Source organism: Amblyomma maculatum, chromosome 2, assembly GCF_055883805.1.
Source record: "Amblyomma maculatum isolate TAMU_Amacu chromosome 2, ASM5588380v1, whole genome shotgun sequence".
NCBI classification, from domain to species: domain Eukaryota; kingdom Metazoa; phylum Arthropoda; class Arachnida; order Ixodida; family Ixodidae; genus Amblyomma; species Amblyomma maculatum.
The window spans coordinates 86,984,597-87,005,612 of record NC_139345.1 but is presented as its reverse complement, the minus strand read 5'-3'; the positions used below and the strand labels follow the sequence as shown (position 1 = coordinate 87,005,612).

At 42.6% G+C, this 21,016-nt stretch overlaps 1 protein-coding gene across 4 annotated transcripts; it reads right to left on the bottom strand.

Annotated features, from left to right (window-relative positions):
• Nucleotides 1-1,614: 1,614 nt before the first annotated feature.
• LOC146199215 (uncharacterized) lies at nucleotides 1,615-20,946 on the bottom strand. 4 transcript variants are annotated; one of them, XM_084594694.1, is made up of 8 exons: nucleotides 20,790-20,946; nucleotides 19,410-19,510; nucleotides 17,399-17,507; nucleotides 16,738-16,854; nucleotides 12,268-12,419; nucleotides 11,242-11,463; nucleotides 5,067-5,234; nucleotides 1,615-3,431 (listed from the first exon to the last, which is right to left on the bottom strand). In XM_084594694.1, the coding sequence occupies exons 2-8, from the start codon at nucleotides 19,482-19,484 to the stop codon at nucleotides 2,082-2,084; spliced, it is 2,193 nt and encodes a 730-aa protein (XP_084450820.1). In that variant the 5' UTR covers nucleotides 19,485-19,510; nucleotides 20,790-20,946; the 3' UTR covers nucleotides 1,615-2,081. The 4 variants fall into 4 exon arrangements, with proteins under 4 accessions (XP_084450820.1, XP_084450822.1, XP_084450821.1 ...); XM_084594696.1 differs by having other exon boundaries at nucleotides 20,867-20,908; XM_084594695.1 differs by lacking the exon at nucleotides 20,790-20,946 and adding an exon at nucleotides 20,530-20,783.
• Between the last annotated feature and the right edge of the window lie 70 nt (nucleotides 20,947-21,016).

Here is a 21,016-nt window from a genome sequence, read left to right as displayed (position 1 = left end):
CTACATGATGTAAAAACTGTTCCGGCAGTTTATTTAGCCAGCATCAAAAGTAAACATACATAAAACAAAAATTTCAATGACTAGCTTAGCCCCTCTCCCTCGAGCATGAGATTAAAAATATACTACAGACAAATAGGCTTAGAGCATCCAAAGTAATGAAACCTGAGCTCCTTCAACTTCCAGACTGGATGAGGGAAATCTTGCAGGAACATATACACGGTAATCGAAAAGTGACAAAAAATAAGAATGCAATAACTTGAAAAAAGAACACACTGCAGCATGAAGTTGTTTTTGCAGACACTGGCAAAGTATGAGAACCTCCTTTATTAAAAAAAATTATCTCGTTAGAATCGTTCAACTGGCACCGAAAGATGGTGCTTTGGTTGTGCCAGCCAAACTAATTAAAAAAGAAAACAATGCGAAATATTAACAGTCATTTTAATTCACTAGATAAGGTGGCACTCACTGCTGCCCTGATTCAAAACAGATGCTAATACTATTAATTTGTAAAGTGGCCCACTGTACCATCTTTGGGTTATAAATGTAACTAATGTGGAAGCAAAACTTTGTTTCAATAAAATCTCTCATCCTTCTGTGGAAACAACATCACGCTACTTTTTGAATAATTGAATCTTTACTTTTTCTGTGACCTTAGGATCACCCCGTAGCTAAAGCATTCGTAACCCTAGAGACTACAACTTTCCAAATTAAGTCCTCAGAGGATGTCAACAGATATAAGGCTTACACAAGATCGCCAATTAATTAATTACCAATTTTATTCCCTAGAAAGGCAGAATTCTTGCAAACTGAAGCTGAAAAGCAGGAGGAGATGCTTGCAAGAAAACGAACTGGAAATTATATGCTCTCAAGGACTATTTAAAGCTGTGAATTTAATTACTGCAATCCTAAAAGGTGACGCAGGGTAGTAGTCTGTTCAGGAACTACAAGATTATTGTCCCTGAGGCAACTCTATCCAACACAAGAACACATCAGCCCAAAAAAAATAAGACAATACCAGTTAAAAAAATGGAAAACATAACACCAGGCAATGATGATTGAAGCCTAAGACCAAATCACTAAAAGAAGAACAAAGCAAAGACATCAGCATAAAAACCTCCAAAACACATGCAAAAACAGCCGACCATCATGAGGAAATGCTAAAGCTTGCCTGTAACAGGGGCAAAGCAGAATGGCATGCCGAACGTAGTGAGTTTCAGAGCAGTACTAATAATGATGCAAGGACTTAGAACAATGAAAAGTGGGAGCTGATAGTCACTGCACTCAAGGACACTGAAGTCAGACTAGCAACGATTTCTTTTTCACACACGAGGTTAGACCAACTATCGTTTGCACAATCAGAGCAAAGGCAAAACTGTGCACATTAATTTGCTTCGTACGCTAAACGCACAACCTGCAGCAATTCGCTGTGCAAAGCGTGTATTTAGGATAATTATTAAGACCATAACAGAGAGCTAAGGATGCACTACTTGCAGGCTTTATTTTCACATACAACGCAAGAAAAAGTACTTGAGCATAGCTCGATCACGGTAAGACGGTGGATGGCTGTGCCTTTTCATGACCACTGCTCTGCTCATCCTTGCCACCTAACTGCAATGAATTTGAAGAAACAAAAGGAGGGGGAGGAGGGGGAAAACTTTCGAGGAGGTCACATTCTAGATTTTGAGCCGCGGAACGCAAAGGCAAAATATCTGTCCAAAGTCAGAGAGGGCAGGTCTCGTTAACTCAGCCACAGCTAATTTGCAGTTAGGGTGTGCCAACAGTGTGTCCGAAAACAAGAACAGTGGCAGTAAAAAAAACATTTCTAGACAAATATAAGAACAGCTCTGAATATCACAGTTCCAAGGAATACAACGATGGGGGAGCCATCATGATGACAAGGCACATTCAGGCAAAGCATGTTCGACGCTGAGAATGTTCCTCTACCATGCGCTCCCAAATTCACAGTACAAAATATTTCTGGACTTATCCGCTGAGTATTGTCTATCAGGCAAAGAGGTAAGTATGGCAAAAATCCAGCCCAGTACAAAAGTTCTAGGTGAGATTGCCTTTGAAGCTGCTCCTCAATTTTCGTTTTCCCTTTCAACGGGCGCTGAAGACGAGGAACTTTGTGCTCCTTGAGTTTCGCCACCAGTCTTTGTGTCTGGTACGGGAGTAATCTGGTTCCCTGATGGGTCACAGTTCCACTCAACCAGTTCTTGTGGTTGCTGTCGCAGTTCCGTCCCCGCAGGCGACCCAGCATGACCGAGGCCTTCTTTCACCTCCAAACTACCATCAGTTGTCAGTTCTGTGGGGTTTGAGTATGACACGTAAAACTCTGCAGTGCCCTTTCGTTGATAAGCAGACCCCTGTTCAGCACTAATAATGCCGGAGGTGCTTGGCAGCTCAACGCCAACTGCTGCGCCGTCTTCAAAAGGCACCGCCTCGTTCACTGCAGGTTCAGCTTGCTGACGGTCCAATCTGTCTGCAACCTCTTCAATCACCCCCGCTACAGAGTTATCGGACGCAGGCAGATTCCCGGAATCGTCATCAGTTACTACAGGCACAAGGTTGGAGTATGAAACGTAAAAATCTGTCATGCCCTGCTGCAGGTTACGTGATGCTTGTTGCTCCGTGCTGCCTACACCAGTTTTCTCAGCATCCAGGTTATGACCTTGAAGCAAGAGGCTATTTGCGCCTTCCTCCTTTGCAGCTGCCTTCGTGGGGCTCGAGCAAGGAATGTCCACGGAGGCAGCCTTTTGAATGGCCACAGCGGAACCGACCTCTTGAGAACCACTCAGAGGAAAGATAGTGGCAACACCAACCCCTTCATCCGGAATGCTGTGTGAGGGAGCTCTTACACTAGGCTCAGGTGGGGTTTTTGTTGCACTGCCGAGCGAAGCAATGTCCTCTAATGAATGCGAAGTCGGTTCCTGGTATGCGCACTTCTGATCGGTGACACCGTCGGCACTTTCTTGCGATCTTGCAGCAGTGTCCTCCGGTATCTGGTCGCTCACTAGTTTGGCTGTGGGGAGAGGCAGGACGTGCAGTTTAGATGCGTGCACGCATTCAGAGGATTTACTCCCCACTTTGGTGGCACCATCCAGGCTTTTGCGCTGTGAGAAGACGTCCATGTCGCTCCTGGCCCTGGGTGGTCCGCTTGGACTCGCGTGGCTGGTGTGCTGGTTACTGCCACTCACGATAGGCTCCTGCTCGGCACGTGTTAGTGGTGGCGTGCTGGAACGGGGTGGCGTTCTACAGTAAGTGGGCGAGCTCGGCTTATACGGCGAAGAATCCCGAGACATTGGCCGCCTCGTTCTCATCTTGGCAGGCGGCCGAAACAAATTGCAAATTTCCATATAATGCAGAGAGGCACCCGGAGGAAAGCCTTCAGCATCCGGGTCCAACAAGGGAATGTCGTCGGGGTCTGTGTCCTACGAGGGCAAAAACAGAGACAGCGCCCTCTCAGCGAACCGCCCGCCACCCCACAATTCCTTGCTCTTCCTCTCCCGCTGCTGCTCTGCGTTGTCAGCGAAACTACGAGCACAGAGACGCCTCTCAGAAAGACTTCCAGTCAATCGAAACGTAACACCTACAACTTTCAAGGAACTCCAGTAGGTGCAAGTAGTATAAAGGAAGTTTCTTCTCGCAATAAACGCTGAGGAAAAGAAAACTAAAGAAGACCCAGTAGCCAGACAGCAACCAAGCCAAAGAACTCAAACCAAACAAAAACAGACGTAAAAGAGGGTGGCATGCCCACAGAACAGTGCTGTCAGCGCTCATCAGCTCCAGAAAAGAAGCTACTCCAAGGTAAGCAACGATACATAGTGTGACACTACAGGCACTACTTGTGCAACTTGGACGGTCAAGAAAAAATGTTTCCGAATTCGTTTCTCTCGATTTTGAAGTGCCAAAAGTGCTAGTATGCTTTCCAGTGCTGTCCAACCCTCTTCTATTTGTTTTTGCAATCAAGTGTGTTGACGTCTATTTAGAGATGCCTTAAATGCCCAACCCAAAGCTGCCCCATCCGTGATGAATCAATAGACAGGGACAGCATGCCAATCAATAACCTCCTTGAGGTCAATGGAAATCATACTGCAACAGTCACATGCAGGAAATTAAGTTAAAGGTGAATTCCAATAGTGCCTCGAGAACAATGGCTTGTGTTACGCTGGACTCTAATGATAAGTTTCGAAAACCATCAAGTTTATGGCATTAGCTAGCCTCAACTAGTCTCAAGAAAAGAGAAAAAAAAAGAAAAAAGAAAAAGGCGTACAAGATCAGATCACTTTTGTTGATATTACACGTAGCACCCAGTAAACCAGTTTTTGTGAAGAGAAAAATAAAACTGCACACAAAAATGAAACCTTCATGCAAACTGCATAATATGATGTATACAACAAATAGCACCTTAAAGTGTAAAATAATCAAGTGACCGCAACTACTATACTTCTTCTTGTGGCTATTAGTTATTGAAGGTTTTTGTTTGGCAATATGGTCAGGTGCTAACCTGGACTCAAACCTAGTAGAGCTGGAGAACTTTTTCACTCTCTCTTTTCCAGATTCGGCCTTGCCGTAAGCTCCTCAATTCTTGCGAGTTTCAGGCAACTATCCATTAACAAAGTTCGACTGCCTGTGCTCTTCCAAAGGAAGTTATCATTGTTAATTCGACAGTGACATAATACAAACAGCTTTAGATCATTTTAGCTGATTGTGCAACCAAAGAAAAGACTGTTGGTTAGCTACCAACAATGTCGAGTCATTCTGGGCAGCATTCTGACGCTCAGAGCACAATTATGCAATACTCCTACAATGCACACTGCTCAGTTTACAGGTCAAAACTGCTGCAAGCCCCTGAAGGTCTAGTCGAAAATCAACCGTTCTCTCAGCACACGCAATTTGCAAACATGAGCCAAATCTGGCCCTCCGCCACCAAACAGCCTCAAACTACAATAAATAACACAAACGGCAAAGGGGCCTCTTTCATCATCTGCAAGTTCCACGGGCTCAATGCGTGCAAGAATAACACAATACGGTACAAGAAAAGAAGAGCTCTAATACAAACTTACCAGCCTTCCCTCCCGACCAAACAGCTCGAGGAAGTTGAAGATGAATTCCCTTGACTTCTCCTCCCACTTTTGGATCAGCTCGTGCCTTTTTCCTTCGAAGTTCTCCACTAGCTGCTTGCTCTTGTCTTTGAGCTCGTCCATCTTATTCTGCAGAAGAAACTTTTTCTCCTGCGAGAAAAACAGAAAAAGAAGCCATGTATAGAAAAAAAAAAAAAATTGAAGCAATATATACACCAAGTTTTTACTTGAATGTTTTTCTTCTTTCAAACGGTAAGTTTGAAAGAAGGATACATGGAGCACGTCTTGGTGCTCGCCCGCGACTGCTAAGTTATAATATTTAATTTTTTCTCGATGCTGCTTCAGTTTCATTGACAAAACAATGACCGCGATGTGTGTTTAAACCACGTGAGGCATGAAAAAGAAAGATAACCGCTGATACAAAATTCAATGTCATTCAAACCCTTGAACCAGGCTATAAGAGTTGTAAAGGATTAAAACCATATCAGCATTCATACTGCACTTTATTTTTGCCTGCCTCACATCCCCTTAATACCAAACACATGTCACAGCCATCGTTCAGTTAATGCATTCTAATGTCTAAAGCACCATTTGAGAAATGAAAAACACGCCAGCTGAAATTGTGCCTATAGTCCTTCAGCACAAACTGAATACAGTAAAACCCCGCTATAGTAAACTCGGATATAGTAAAAACTCTGATATAGTAAAGTGAAACTGAAGTCCCAGTTCATCTTCCATAGACAACTGTACATTTTCCCCCCTTTATAGTAAAGACATTTTCAGTAAAAAATTGGTTATAGCAAAGTGCGCCTGGCCGCGGTGATGACTCTCACATTATGACATCACTGCCTATGCGCTACCTAGAATCACATGGAAAAGATTTTGTATTTGAAAACAGAAAAATAACATGGAATGGCCTCTTGAGTGGCTTTACCACCAGGCTTAGCAGCATTCAGGAGAAGCCTACTTTACAGACACCTTGGAACTGTGAGGGAAGCACGCAGCGTGTAGGGAAAAAAAGAAAAAAGTAAAGCTGTTTACAAACATGGAAAGGAAGCGACGCGGTCCGCTCAGAAAGTAAGGAAGAGTAAAAGCACAGCAAGAAATAGGGAAGGTGAAGAAACAGGCGAACATTTACAACACTGTGCAGCACGAAGCATAAGACAACGGAGGCAACCAAGGGAGGTGCAGTGTGTGCGGTCTTGCAGCACTTGACTGCCATTAATGATCAATTTAGTATTGCCTTTTAAAAGATAGAAATGGCAAAAACAAACACCGCGTTCATGCAAGGCTTTGGTCTTCACATGAAATCAAAGTTGGTTGTATTCATAGCCACAGTGTCCTCATGCTTAAGATATACTTCCACAAGATGTAAAAAATTTTTATAACTTAAAAAAAAAATTAAAAATTGCACGAAGAGATAATAAGAGAGATGAAAGGCATTTCAGAGTTGTTTTCATTAAGCAACAAACCGTGTTCGGCAAGTTCCCATTTAACTACAGACAGCACCTTCAGGACCATGTCATCACCAACAACTGATGTAGTAAAGTTTGCTGGCCCCAGTGACTTTACTATAAAGGGGTTCTACTGTACGGAAATTCAGAACGTTGAAACTACTAGTTGATGAGTGCCACCGTGAAACCTAGTGTGAACTGCGATGCTCTCTATACTAATAAAAAATGAAGTAATCTAGAAAGCTGGCCTTAAAAATGAGGGTTTTGCACCAAATGTTTCCTGTTCCTTTAAACTGAAGACACAAGAGCGGGTGACAGGCTGTCACAATTTCTGCCTTCATATTAAAGCTAAAATCACGAAATGTGCATGAAGGCACGCATTTGAACTGAATCCATCCTGACAGTACAACTGATTACGTGCAAATGTAATGCGCTCGAGAAAAGACTAAAAAAACCTAAAAATGGGGACCACATACAAAGTCATAACCATATTATACTGAATTACTTTTTTGTATAATATGGCAAAACTTTATGTGGCTGAACAAAACAAAAGAAAAAAACATGAATTATATAAAGAAAAAGGTAGTCCAATGCCACCTTTTGTTTTCCTCATTTGTGTCACATGCTATAATTTCTGCCTGTGTACTAATAAAGAAAAGCGGGAAATTCCATAATTTCTGAATGTTCAGAAAGATAGATATCACGTGAAGCGAGCATGCACTGTTTGCCGACCATTCGAGATTTCCTATCCCCCCCATGAGAACCAAAAGATTTGTTTTGGGTGCACCCAGAATTACAGCCGGCACCTTCAGCACAGCAAAAAAAATGCACCAAAACTGCGTTTGTGTCGAAATGGCGCAATTAGAACGGCTGTCCTTGTCGGCAATCAAAAATTAATAATTATAAAAATATAATATCCGAAACATTTCCAGGTTCAAGTAAAACCAATTGCTGGGCTAGTTGGCACATCTCACAGAAAAGGAAAGATTACACAGCACTAACAAATACGAACTCACAAATAGACACAGACAGGACAGGTTCACGACAGGTTGCGCTGCAGAATGGAAGGCCACAAGTCTGGGGCCAAAGCAGCAGCAAAGGCGCTTTCAGCAGAGCTGGACGAAGGAGACAAAAAATACTCTGCCACCTGAGGTGTGCTCACATCAGCGCCTATTCGAAATACTTTATCAGCATCGGCAGCAACATAAGCTGCTCAAGCTAGAATGACGGCTTGAGGGGCTAGTTGGTACTGCATAATACCCAGAAATGTGGCGCAACAAACACAAACACAAGCGAAGAGAGAAGTGGTGAAGAGGAAGTGTTTTCAGATCCATATTACAGTTGGTAGTGTGCGCGTGTGTTGTGTCTCTTCGCTTGTGTTTGTGTTTGTTGCGCCACATTTCTGCTCAAGCCAGCTTTCCAAAGCAAGATAAAAGCAAATCTTTCCTCTTCCAAGTGATAGCTAATGTCACAAAGACTCCTTGGATGCCTGCAATTTTTTTGGAGCTAAGTGAGTCAAGAAACTTTCACAAGAAAGGCGGCCGAAATCATCCAATAAGAAGAGCACAGAAATTAATGGAAATGTCATATCCCGGTTAGACTCAGTGTCCACGTACATGGGACTTTGAACACTATCAAATCTCACTACCAAAGAAATGATTTCCACTAACGGGAGCAAAAAAAAAAAAATCCTGTGCAGGAAGATATTGATCCACATATGGTGAACAGGTAAACAAGTCTGCGTTTTTATGAACAGATCCATGTTATTTTAAGGTAGGCTTGGCATGGCTTCAAAAAAAAAAAGAGAAATTAATTTTTGTTGACCTGTTTTTCAACCACATCACTTGAATGTGCCTAAAATGTGTTGACCACCTTGGCTAATGATTTATCAAGACGGGAAAGTGAAAAAAGTTGATTCCCTTTAAGACAAACTTGAAGGGACGAGAGAAATCTGTCTTATCAGGAGACTGCCTTAGCAAAAGTGCTCCAAATTAAGTATATGAGCATGACAGCTGTGTCCAAGTACACGGTGCATAAAAAAAGCAAATAGAATAGCCTTCCAGAGAGAGATTAATTGAAAATATAGTAAAACCTCGCTACCAAAGACACTCAAGGGACCCGAAAAAGATGTCCCTTGTAAGCAAGGTCTCTTGTAACCAAAAATTCTAAAAGCACTGTGTTGATCAGTTTACTGCACATCAGCATATTAAATGCATTCACAACACGCATTAACAGGAAATTTTTCAAGAAAGCTTAAAGAAGTTATTCATGCTAGTATGCATTTTTGTGAGTGCAGAGTGTAATTCATTCCCAAATTCTGGAGGTAAAGTACTTCACTTTGCAGACCTTCCTATTGCTCTAACACCTTCGAAGCACTCTTAAATGCTCGTCATCCTGAGATGCTGACACTCTTCCTCTGAAATGTCCTCGTAGTCATCCTCTGTGGAACCTGTGCCATTTACTTACACGAGAACTGCACAGTCTGCAAGCTCTTCGGGAGCACACAAGATCCACATCTGCAGATAATTCCTCAAAAGATTCTGGTACCTTAGCAGTCTCTTGGATGCTCACCTACACACAGTATCCACAGTATCCATACATGGGCCCTCTTACATCATGTCACCACATTTAAAGCCCGCTTATCTGAAACAGTTTTACACAGCTTCATTTCTCAGGTCATTCCAGACACTTGAAATCACCTGAACAGCAAACTTCACATCAGTTATTACATATATTGTAATCTTGCTGCTTATCATGCAAGAGGCATTCTACCAACCTTGTTTTGCACAGCAACTTGACAGAGTGCATAATGCTTTTGTCTATTGGTTGGAAGTAAGGTGTGGAGTTTGGAGGGAAAAATAACTTTCGTGGCTTTGAGCAAGAGAACTTTGGTGCTGCAAGAAGCATTGTTCACGAAGAAAAAGACATCAGGATTTTGGCCTTTCATTTTGTGATCAAATTTTAACAGCGAGGAGTTAAAAATGCTAGATGTCATTCATGCATTTTGATTTGCTTTGTAGGTGACAGTAATGTGATGCCAGTGGCTGAAACAGCGGGGCCGTTTAGACTTTCCAATCATAGGGAAGCACTCTTCAGTTCCTGACATATACAACAAAAAGAGAATCTGAAGCGCATCATGTACAAGTCGGTACGCTTCAGCTGCATTGCATGAGCCCACCTGGGTTGTGTCTCTTCTAAATAGTGAAGAATTTACTCCAGAGACCTGAAAAAGTTGACCTTAGTAACCGAGTGTCTCTTGTCACCTTGTCTCTTGTATGCGATGTTGCTAACATGGCAGACATAGGAAAACCAACCAAACCATTTTCAAATGTCTCTTATAACCGAGTGTCTCTTATAACAAGGTTTAACCGTAATAAATATATCGCACAAATCGTGAATCAAGTTTAACTATGAGGGGAGAAATAAGGTCACAATGTGCTACTCGAAAGCAGCCTTACTTTAGTGCTGTTTAATACGCTCTCTCTTTGTCACCCTACCTTCCAAGCAATTTGAAAGTTCACAAGTCTGGCATCTGTGCACCTCTCCTACTCCTCATTTCCTTCTAGTATACTGTAGCTGCTATCAACTCTACAAGAAGGCACACCATGCATCTTTATCAAATCTAGCATCTCTGCAAAGGTTACATTAGCCGAAGCAAACCTAACATAAGCAAACGTTATTCCTGAGCAAACATATGTTTTTACCTTAAATGCAATTGGGAACTATGTGGTCTTGCACTTGAGGGTCTTGAGGTTTCATCTTGACCAAATTCATCTTAACGAAAGCCTACTGCAGTGGTTCTTAGCCATGGATGTGTCAGTGACCCCTTGTGGACCAGTGAAAATAATGGGGAGGGGGGTCACCCCTTGAATCAGAGTGGTGGTTACTCCTCCCAACACTGCGCTGCTTGCTCGTCGTACAACTGAGACACTTTGCATTGCAGCACTGCCCAGCAGTGCAGCAATAGCTTTAGTTTCACCGATGCCGGCTTCAACAAACATCGTAGACACGCTCTCTCTCCCTTCCTCTTTCGCATGCTGTCCGTTTCCGCACACCTCTCACGTTTCTTTCGCTTTGAGAAACTAAAGTCGGCTTTGAACCTCTGTGTTTTTAACCCTGCAAACCTGCATATACCCAGGCCAGAGCTATCGCACTGCATTTCTTTTTGTCAGCGTGGGTTTCGCGGATCCCCGTTTGAGAAAGATTGATCTACTGCAATGAGAACATAAAAAAAGTGCTAAGTCATAATCATGATTGCATCATACCTATGTCACATCAATAACAGTAGTCCTGAGCACACTTCAAATGCAAGGTTTAAGATGCAATGGAAAAACACGAAAGCTGTAAGGCTCATGGGCATCATATCACTTGCCAGCTCCGCTCCCCCTTCCCTTGTTCCCCTCTGCACAAAAAAAGAAAAAAAAAATATATATATATATATATGTGCAATTTTGATGCCCTCCACTTTAAAATTTGCAGCTCTCAATGAGTTAGATGCGACGGATGATGAAATCAACCTTGAAAGCGTGGCAAACACCACGTAACATTTCATGCTACAAAGTACTGGTGCCCACATCAAGCAATTGGCAACAGACAACCCACTGTTAACACTTCTTGCCACGTTCACAGCAACAAAGATAGAAAGGCACCAGCTCCTCCATAAATTCTGCCAAGATCTCAAACAGCAGCAGATCAATTCTTACATTCAAGAAGGAGACGTTCATGTCCCTTGCAGAGTAGCCCCTGGCCAGGTTTCGCCTGACGTACACGTCATAGTCCTTGACAATCCTTGCAACCAGATCTGATGTAGAGATTCCATCGGTCCTCTGTGTGGCAAGAAACATGCCTTTATCTTTGATAAACTTGTACACATCCTCCTCGTTGCCACTACAGTAGGGGATTTCATCGTGCGCCACAAAGTCAATCTGAAAGAAGAACAAAACAAAACACAGCTCCAAGATTAAATAATGATACAATAAGAACTCAATCTGCAAGCAACAGCTCTCAGCGTTTCTTTTCTTAAACATGTTTCAAACAGAAGGCTTATTACTTCTGTCTTTATGTGGTAGGTAGCATCAAAAACTTGTTCTTTTAAACAGGAGAAGGCATCATTACGACAGGCAAATAAAACACTTAACTTAAGAAAGCTATGGGCGATCTCAGCATGCACGACAAAATTGCATGGCAGCAGGCAATCAGAAAGAGTTTCATGTCAGCGGCCGCGCTGTAGTCGAAGGTAAAAGAACATATTTCATTTGCCGATCTGACTTGTAAGTGGAACAGCATGCCACTTAGCAGATACCTTGCCAGGTAGCATCAACAGTTATGTTCAGCGAACGGCGGTAGCCACAATTCAAGTATTCTAGCCACTGTAGTGTTGCTATGTTAAAAGTCACACGCCCACATAGTTGCCAATAGATCTACCAGCAAAACGCTGTTTTCAGCACAAAATAATATTGCTATCATCATAATTATTCAACCAGCTGAATGCAAACAGCAATGGCCGCGACGATGCTTGATGGCGGAAAGATTTTTGATCAAAAGCGTGATCAGAATGCTGTACTAACAATTTAAAGCATGCACCTTTAATGACAGACCCGTCTTAGTGGTCATTTCCTTTGACGTAACTTTACTAAGCAAACAAACATTTTTATAATAAATCAACGAATGTAGTTCCTGGAGCTGACATTACAACATTAGAGGGTTATAAGCAATGAAAACCAACCGACCTTGTTTTTCTGCAGAAAAGCTTCGTCTATGACCCAGGGTGCATCCCTTAGAACCTCGTCCACGTACCGGCAGTGGCGGACAGCTTCGTAGCGCTCAAAATCACTCATCACAGTTCTTCCTTTCATTGAATGTGTGAGTTGATCACTGTTCACTGCAAGTGTGACAAGCAGTAAGCACATGCAATCACCACAGCAAACAAAGCAGCATGAAACAAAGCAGCTACCCTCTCCTTAAGAGAGAGACTCATCATAAAAGTTTCCATTTAAATCTGAGAACATGGCCCTTAAAGTAGAACGCTGCTTAGTGTCCCATATACCCATGTCCACTGACTTTCAACGCAGAACAATATACGTTTATGTATGTATATTTTTTCAAACAACAAGGGGGCGAACCTGAAATGACTGTTTTCGAGCATAGTACAGTAGAACCTCATTGATACATTCTCAGTTCATATGATTTCCTGTTTCATATACTCAAAGTTGCGGGCAGTAAAACATCTCCCATAGACACACTATTTTTCTCCCGGTTAATATGTTCCGGGATAACACGATTTCCAGTAACTACGTTCGAAATTTAGACAAATTTTGGTCAAATAACGCATTTTGCAATCAGCCGGACATGTGCAACCAAGTGTTCGCGACATGAAAAACGGATTAGTGGCACTCACCCCTCCACAGTTGGTTTCCTGCAGTGCTTAAGTGCAAATGAGCGATGAATCAAAAAAAAAAAAAAAAAAAAAAAAAAAGAAGAAGAAAAGAGAGAAGAAGAAGAAGAAAAGCCTGCGAGCCAACGTACAAGGTGCTTGTTTCTGTGGAAACATGATTTCAGGAGGAGAAATGCGGTTGCTTCTTTGCGGTGCCTTAGGGTCATAGGCGTGAACCATTTGATGACTACAGCCATTTGCTTGCATACAAGCGGGCTGGGCCTGGGGGACGCATCATATGAGCGATACCACAGCTTTAAGCCATCAAGATGGCTTCTCCACATGTCACTGGTGTATGGGGGCGAAGCATTCGAAAGCAACCAAGGAAGCAATTTCAGCTTGTCATTGCCATCTAGGAACCGGATTTGTTACTAAATCTCTTGCATGCTTAGAACATAAAGAACATAAATACGGATTGAATTCTTAAAAACTAAGAAAAGAAAGGAGCTGTACATACTTCATGTCTATAGATGCCAATCTACACTGTTACGCAGTGAAATTCTGAATGCCTTTGTAACTCATTTAGCAGTTACAATTTTTCAAAATTGGGCAGTTCGGATTATACTTTCTCCTGGATAATGCAATTTTTTCCCGCATCTTTTAACAAAACGAATCAGCAGAGGTTTACTGTGTAAAGAGCACGTGTGTGCTCAATCAACTAAATCAGAAACAGAGAAAAAAAAACTTAAAAGCATGTCTACTCTAGTATGCAAAGATAAGAAAACTGACAAAAAGCTAACTGCAAATCTGTTTAAAACAAGTCAAATTGACCACCTTCCTGCTAGGTACCAATGCTTCTAAGTTGGCCCTTCGATGACTATGACGCTCAAAGCAGTTTAAAGACATCCAAAGAACCTTCACACAAAATGGAAATTTGCTCAGCTGGACGTAAAAGCACGGTGTTTGGTGGAACACATTATGAAAGACGTCTTGATATCACAAAACGGCCTCGACTTCAGCAAGGCAACATGTCGCATTTTATCTTGCAAAACAAAGGTCTTTACCATTTCCCAAGAGAAACAGACAAATCGGCCTCACTTTGTGGTTCATCAAGAACATCAAGAATCACAGAAACTCACGACAGTATATATATTTATGTGCTCCTAATACACAGCAGCTGACTATTTTAGTGAAGTAAAACGGCAGCACTTCTCTTATTATCGATGCAAACCCAATGCTCATTACATTTCAACAAATGGTTTGTTCCTATAACACACTGAGATGACAAGGCAATGCTTACTCGGAAACAAAGTTGCCGACATATTGGCCAAGACAAAGCCTAAGCTTCAATATTTGCATTCCAAACTGTTATAACAGTTTGATAAATATCTAAAAAGAGTCATATTTTTCAAGCAGCTGTGTTTTAAGCCACAACACAGATCACATTATGCGTTACTGCTTTCTTTTATATCACAACAAGAAGATTATGCTTAAGCTGGGGAGCAATCGCAAGTAATCGTAAAAGCACAACAGATATTGATGCAAGCTTTGTAAACTATATATAGTATATGCTCAAAGCCACCAGTACACAGCCTTGTATGTTTCCAACAACAGATACAATCAGACTAACAGCTCTGCGCACCTCTTCCCACATTTTTCCGAAATCGTTGAAGTTCTTTCAATGCCTTGTAATACAGCTCATAAAGAAGCTTCCTGGCAGTGACAGAAACAAGCACTGTAAAAGAAGACAACTGTTGCCGCTCTTGACTGCACTGCTTGAATCCAACAAAGAACTTGCCATATAATTAGTCGTTCCTCAACTTTAAACGCACCAGGGCCTAGAGCAGCAATGGGCCCGTTAAATTCATTGCGGATGCGAGTCAGCCCAAAAAATAGTTCATTTCAGTGTTACACCAGTCTGCTCATATATTCTTTGCAAGTGTGGCCACAATGTCACAATGTGCTTTCCTTGTTCTGCTACTAACGCTTTGCTTATTCATACTTTTCGCTGCTGTACCCCATTAACAAATGAGCCAAGTGAGATGTATGAAATGTGTTATTGCTATTACTGGCAGTAGCTAATGCAAGAACTTGTTAATTGAATCAGGAGCAGATTTTTATTTGTCTATTTGTCTCTTTGATGGCATCGCAATTTGTAGTTATTCTCCAAGCCATGAAATTACATGGAACAAGCATACCTCATTTTTACATAGCAGGCAGGACATACCAAGGAATCGGTTCAGATGGTGCTACACCGTGCACCTAAGACGAAATCTGGACGATCCGAGTCGTCCTCACTTACTTGAGGCCAAACAACAAGATATACAGCTTACACAGGTGAGGCTGCTCGACAGTTTTCAACGCGCAAAAGAAACAATGCGGGCCAACCCAATCAAGTGCTTCAGATTAATTTCGACCAAGTGAGCTACTTGGGTACTTTAGCATTAGCTCTTGCCAGGGTTCTCCACAGAAAATTTTGAGAAGTGGACATCTGAGGACCAGCAGGGGGGAGCGGCTGTGCAAGCCGAGCAATAACAGACCAGATGTCTAAAAAAAAATAAAAATAAACAGCAGCACAGATGGCTGCTCAGCTTTTCTTTCTAGACCCATCTCCAGCAAACTGCAGTGCACCAAATAATTTTTTGGCTTTGTTTAAGTGTCGATACCTCGCTAGAGAGCATGATGTTTACATTGACCTTGCCTGAATGTGGGATGTTCAGTAGCACCACACCATGGTAAAAAATAAAATGTTCTGAAAGTGTAAATGTGCCACATAAGTAGGCGCTATACTAGTGGTATGATAGTATTGCAAAAAATGCAGCCTTGCAGAAATGTAAACGTTAATGACATCAAATAAAAAAAAAGTGGTGGCCCTATTGTGAATACAGTCAAATCTCGTTAATTCGGCCTTCAAGGAAAATGGTCGAATTATCCGAAAGTTGAATCAATTAAACACTGCCAAAAATTGTTCCCATCGCAGAAATTTTATTTGATGAACGCTTGGAACATGGTTGTCTATACATTTGTCATGAAAGCTAAGTAATGACTATTTTTAGTGGTTTTGTCAAGTGCTTTGTTTTGCGTACCCTGTCAGAAGTGTCAAAGAATTGCTCCAAAGTCCTAAGTTCCACTATAGCCCGCTTTACAGTGCAATGCGTAGCAGTGATGCCTTGATACGAACGATCTCGTTTTGTTTTTAGGATGCATCAGTTGCCCAAAGTTGTTCAAAGTTGCCCCCGAGTATAGCAAACCTGAAGCCTGGGAGATGGGGAGAGCCCAGTCTCTTGGTGTAGCTAAATAATGTTTATTGACATTTATGAATCAGCACCGAACATACATTCGACCCTCAGCTTTAAGCACTCCCTGACCAATAAAAAGCTTCACTTTAAGTCGTTATCTATGCATATATATCACCCCCTTCTGTGGGAAGGCACCACGGCATGTGCGCAGCTCGAAGCGAAAAACACATCAATCAAATGAAAGGCCAGGAAATGGAGACAAATGAAGATCACAGCTGACAAAATGCGTAACATCCTGCCTTCCATGCTTGATGCATCCGACTAACTATGGCACACTGAAATGTTAGCAGCCTTTGAATCCCAGCACTATATGCTTGCTCCACAGGTTACTAGAAGCGCTGTCCACTGCTAGCCAGGGAAAGCAGCCGCCCCTCCATGCTTCTGTTCTGCAATGGCATTGGCACTACTCGTAAACTCTGCAAATAATCTGGCTCCGTATGTCAGCTGGTCTTTTTTTGGAGAAGACAAAGCAACAGCTATACACTGCAGTATATAGTAAGTGATACAGTCCATCGAACGCCACATACCACCGACAATGAGATAGACGTTTGGAAAGGCGGATTTCGCCTGCATCAGTTGCCTGGCGTGGCCTTGGTGGAACAAGTCGTAAATGCCATCAGCATACACCCTAATCGGCCGAGGTGCTGAAACAGAGGAAGAGAGAGAGAAAAACGGGCTTTACAGCATGTCTTCGAACTGCGCATTGCCTGATCAAGTTTCAAAGACTCATGCCAATTTGCACACAACAGTGATGTGCACCCGAGGCTGCATGCTACCAAAACACTGTAAATCATTACTAATTAAAATCTCTATGAGCATCATAACAATTTAGATAGCTACTGTCAATTAATTATCGTAAGACCTAATTTTTGCGAATCACACAGACCTTAAGAAAAATTGGTCCCACAAATAATTTGGGCAAAAGGGGTGCTAAGAATCTACACCTATAAAAAAAAAAGTGACAAAATTTGATAAGTGACTTTTGTTCACAGAGTAACTAAGGATGAAATGGGATGTGCTCATCAAAGAATTGTTGGAAATGTTTTCTCCCTAGTTTCTCGGGCTTTGTGCATCAGCATAAAATGTGGATTATGGTGACCACTTCTCTATATGGCTTGCATGCTGGTCTTTTTCAGCAAGAGCAAATAGAGGAGAAAGCTTAAAAAAAAAAAAATCCGTCAAACATACCTTGCCCCGACGCTGCCATTTCTTTTGTAATCTTGATGGTGTAGTCACACCTGTCCCGTTCTGCCACAGCAAGAGGTTCATCGTTGAATGGGGCTGGTGAGCAAAGTGTCTGTGGTGGAAAGAGCATGCACCAGCAAATACAGAAGTGACTTCGCTAGTGCTTGAATGCAGGATGCCCATAAATGACAGCACTCCTTGAACACTGCACTTAAAAGTGAACAAAATGTGCTGAAACAACCTGAAAAACTTGCGAGCATTATGAATTGGTAACTACACACAAATATGTGCAGAGGGATATACTGCAGTTGCCAAACAAAAATGAAAAAGTCTATGCTTCGCCAAATGGCTACTAAAGTGAACTGCTATATATAGTGAGTAAATGTATATGACAGTGCTGTACCCTTGAATTAGCGGTGACAACAGTTATGCCCACGGCTAACTCAAAGCTCAATTTAAAAGAATCAAGACAGGATATGACGATGTGCATTATTGCAAAGGTGCCTATATAGTAATAATACTTAAAATTAAACCTGACAAATTGCAGCCATTTCTGCAGGCTTCAAGTCATCAAAACTGTAGCTGTATACAACTCAAATACGAAAGAGTGAATGCCCCTCAAAGGAGACCTTCTGGTGACTGGTGCGCACACTGATTTTCATAATTTCTGATAAAGTTGACATGCTATCATGCTACCATGACATGGTATCAGCCATAGATAAATTGCATGAGTTGGGGGATCAAAATTGGATTAACAGCAGCATCATGCAAATCGGTCATCATGCAACACCACCGGTAGCAGGGCCCCCTTCAGGTTATCATCTGTCACTTCATTCTCAAATCGCTTTAGACTACACCTACACGAGTTTATTATGTGATAAGAGCACTGCATGACCAGAGCATGGGCTGGAAGTCCAGAGCAGATGACATGTCAGTTGTGTATGTACCGCTTGAATGATTCGAGGGAAAAACAAATGCATGTAAACCCATTCATAACTCCTCCGAACAAATGTGTAATAAGCGTGACATGTGAACAATTAAGTGATTATGTTCACACCATATTAACTAGAGAGAAAGCCGTTGCAAATCATGACCCCGTTCTTGCATTTATTTTTTACAGTCTTCAATTAAATCAGCAGAAATACTTTGCACATTAATCCTATAATTGAAAGAATAACATGCACACGACAGCTTGACCCGCTGTCTCATTTTGCTACTTACTTTCTGAGTCATGATCATTTGCCTTCTACAACAGAATCTGCCACATAAAAATTTTTGCACAACATTAAGAATGCGCTACACAAGCACAGCAGCACACTCATCTAGAGCAGTGACAGAGAAACAAGCTGACAGCAAGCCTCCTAAGCGGCAACAGCATTGGGTGTTTATGCAGATATAAACTCAGCGCAACGTCCTATGGACAACATTGGCTTTCAGTTCAAGGGCTAGTTCAACTTGCATGCTGCGCATACCTGACGCATTGTCCTCAAAGATGGACTTGTCAGTTTCAAAAAACACAATGCTTCCCTTCCCTGGGAAAAGGCCAGCACTGATCCAGCAAAAACAATTCCCAGATAGTAGTGGAGAGAGGCCACGTACGACACCCTTGACTCATGCCACCTGTGCTTCCATCAGCTGCACGATAACCTACATAGTGTCCGACAAGACTGCACGCGCAGCGCACTGGCAGTGACCCCACTAGCATGCACATGTTATCACTACATTCACCCGTTCCTATAGTCCTAAAGAGCCAGGATCTATTATTTTTGCTCATGACATCAAATCATTCAGATTGAACGCACATGCAGTTCCCTTTTCTCATCTATACTGAGAAAGGAAAAATGAGTTCACTTCCAATGAATGACTCATGCACATTTTGCGTAACATGTCGAGAACATCAGACTGTCATTGGTGCAAGAACAAATCCTGTACCCAGTAACTATGCTGTTTGCACTGTACCACAGCGTGCCACTTTTGCAAGCTAACAACGACGGATGATAGGCAAACAACTGACCATGCGTTTCGTTGCAGGACCATCTTGTGTGACAGCATTGTCTATGCGTGTCCTTTTCCTTTGGGATCCAGACATACTTGTGTGGACGGGCTTTCTCAGGTCTGAAAAGGTTGTGCAAAAGTAGGCTCATCATCTTAAAAACAAGAAGCCAGCACACAGATTACAAATGTAAGCGAAAACAGCGCGAACAAAATTGTTCCTAGATGCAACTTCTAGCATGACAACTACAATGCCATCAGAATGAATTCGCAATTAATATATCAATAAACGCGTTTTTATACCAAGAAAGACATATGCAGCCTACCCATCTTTACAGCACGTGTGTCCACCACAGACTAAGTTCTGAGTCAAGCTGCAACAAGCTCAGCGGAAAACACCACAAGAACCCTCGACTTAATCTTATCTGTCCTCGGAAGTTGCGTGCTTCATACTCAATTTGAAAGCTCAGATAAGGAGAGGAGAAGTTATCCCTCTTGCAACGGGGCACTCCGAGAAGTTTCTGCCCTTGTAGTCCGGTGACGGCTGCAAGTAGCTCTTTACGCACGAGTGTGGAAAACGATGAGCAAAGTTCAACGATCGAGGGGTAACTCGCAAGAAAGCTGCAACCAATAGTGCGAGACCGAGACACTCGAACGACCCAGACGCGTCACAGCGCCGGCGCAAAAGCGCGTTGTTCGCCTGCCAACTCTCTCAATTGGGCCCGCTAGGTTAGCATACGCGCGCTTTCTCTCGCTCACGCGTCTTGCCAGGCCCTGCAGGATCGCGACGTGTCGAACCGTGCGATTGCGCAACGGCACACGTCCGCATACTATTGCACATCTGCAGGAAAGCCAAGTCAGCCAAAAGGAACTCGGGCAATTGACAGATGTTCCTCAGCTGTCATATGCAGCAATAAGTCTGAGGAATCGCGGCCCTGAAAAAGCTGTGCAATACGTACTGTACGCAGGGCTCGAGTATCGCAATTTATTGCAGGATCCGGTTGCTCCTTGACGATGAAAGGGGACAGCAGGACCAACACACAACATCAACACTTTGCCAATTTGATACCAAGCAACGTGCGACGAATGCCCGAACTCCAAGGAAAACTTTCATTCATTCATGCACGGCCACTTGCACTGACCTCGTCCTTCTTTCGACGCCAATAGAAGCCGATGACTCACCGCCAGGAATGCATCGCTACACCAAGGTCAACGTCGTGCGCTCTAGTGAATTAAAATATGCGACCGCTCCCAACGCTCTGATAACAGAGATTCTTCTAAACTGAGTAAATAAAGCACAGCAGAGTGCGGAGGCTGGCACACGCAGAGCGGTTATGAACGCATCGCCGGTAACACAAGCAATAGCAAATGAAGTTCGTAAATAGGATGCACTTAAACTTACGAAAGTGGCTACGCGAGCAACATGCGGAGTGCGCCAAGACGCAAACGCGTGATTATTTTATGTCCAAGTAAAAATACCCGGAGGAAAAGAATCGGCTGTCGCAGACGTTCCAAACAAATTTGTCACGTGACCGTTTTCGCACTTCGTCGTCGAATAGAGATGCTCCTTTATCTGTAAAGGTTTCATGCATCGCGGCGCTACTAAAACTACAAGCTACAAGTACTTGA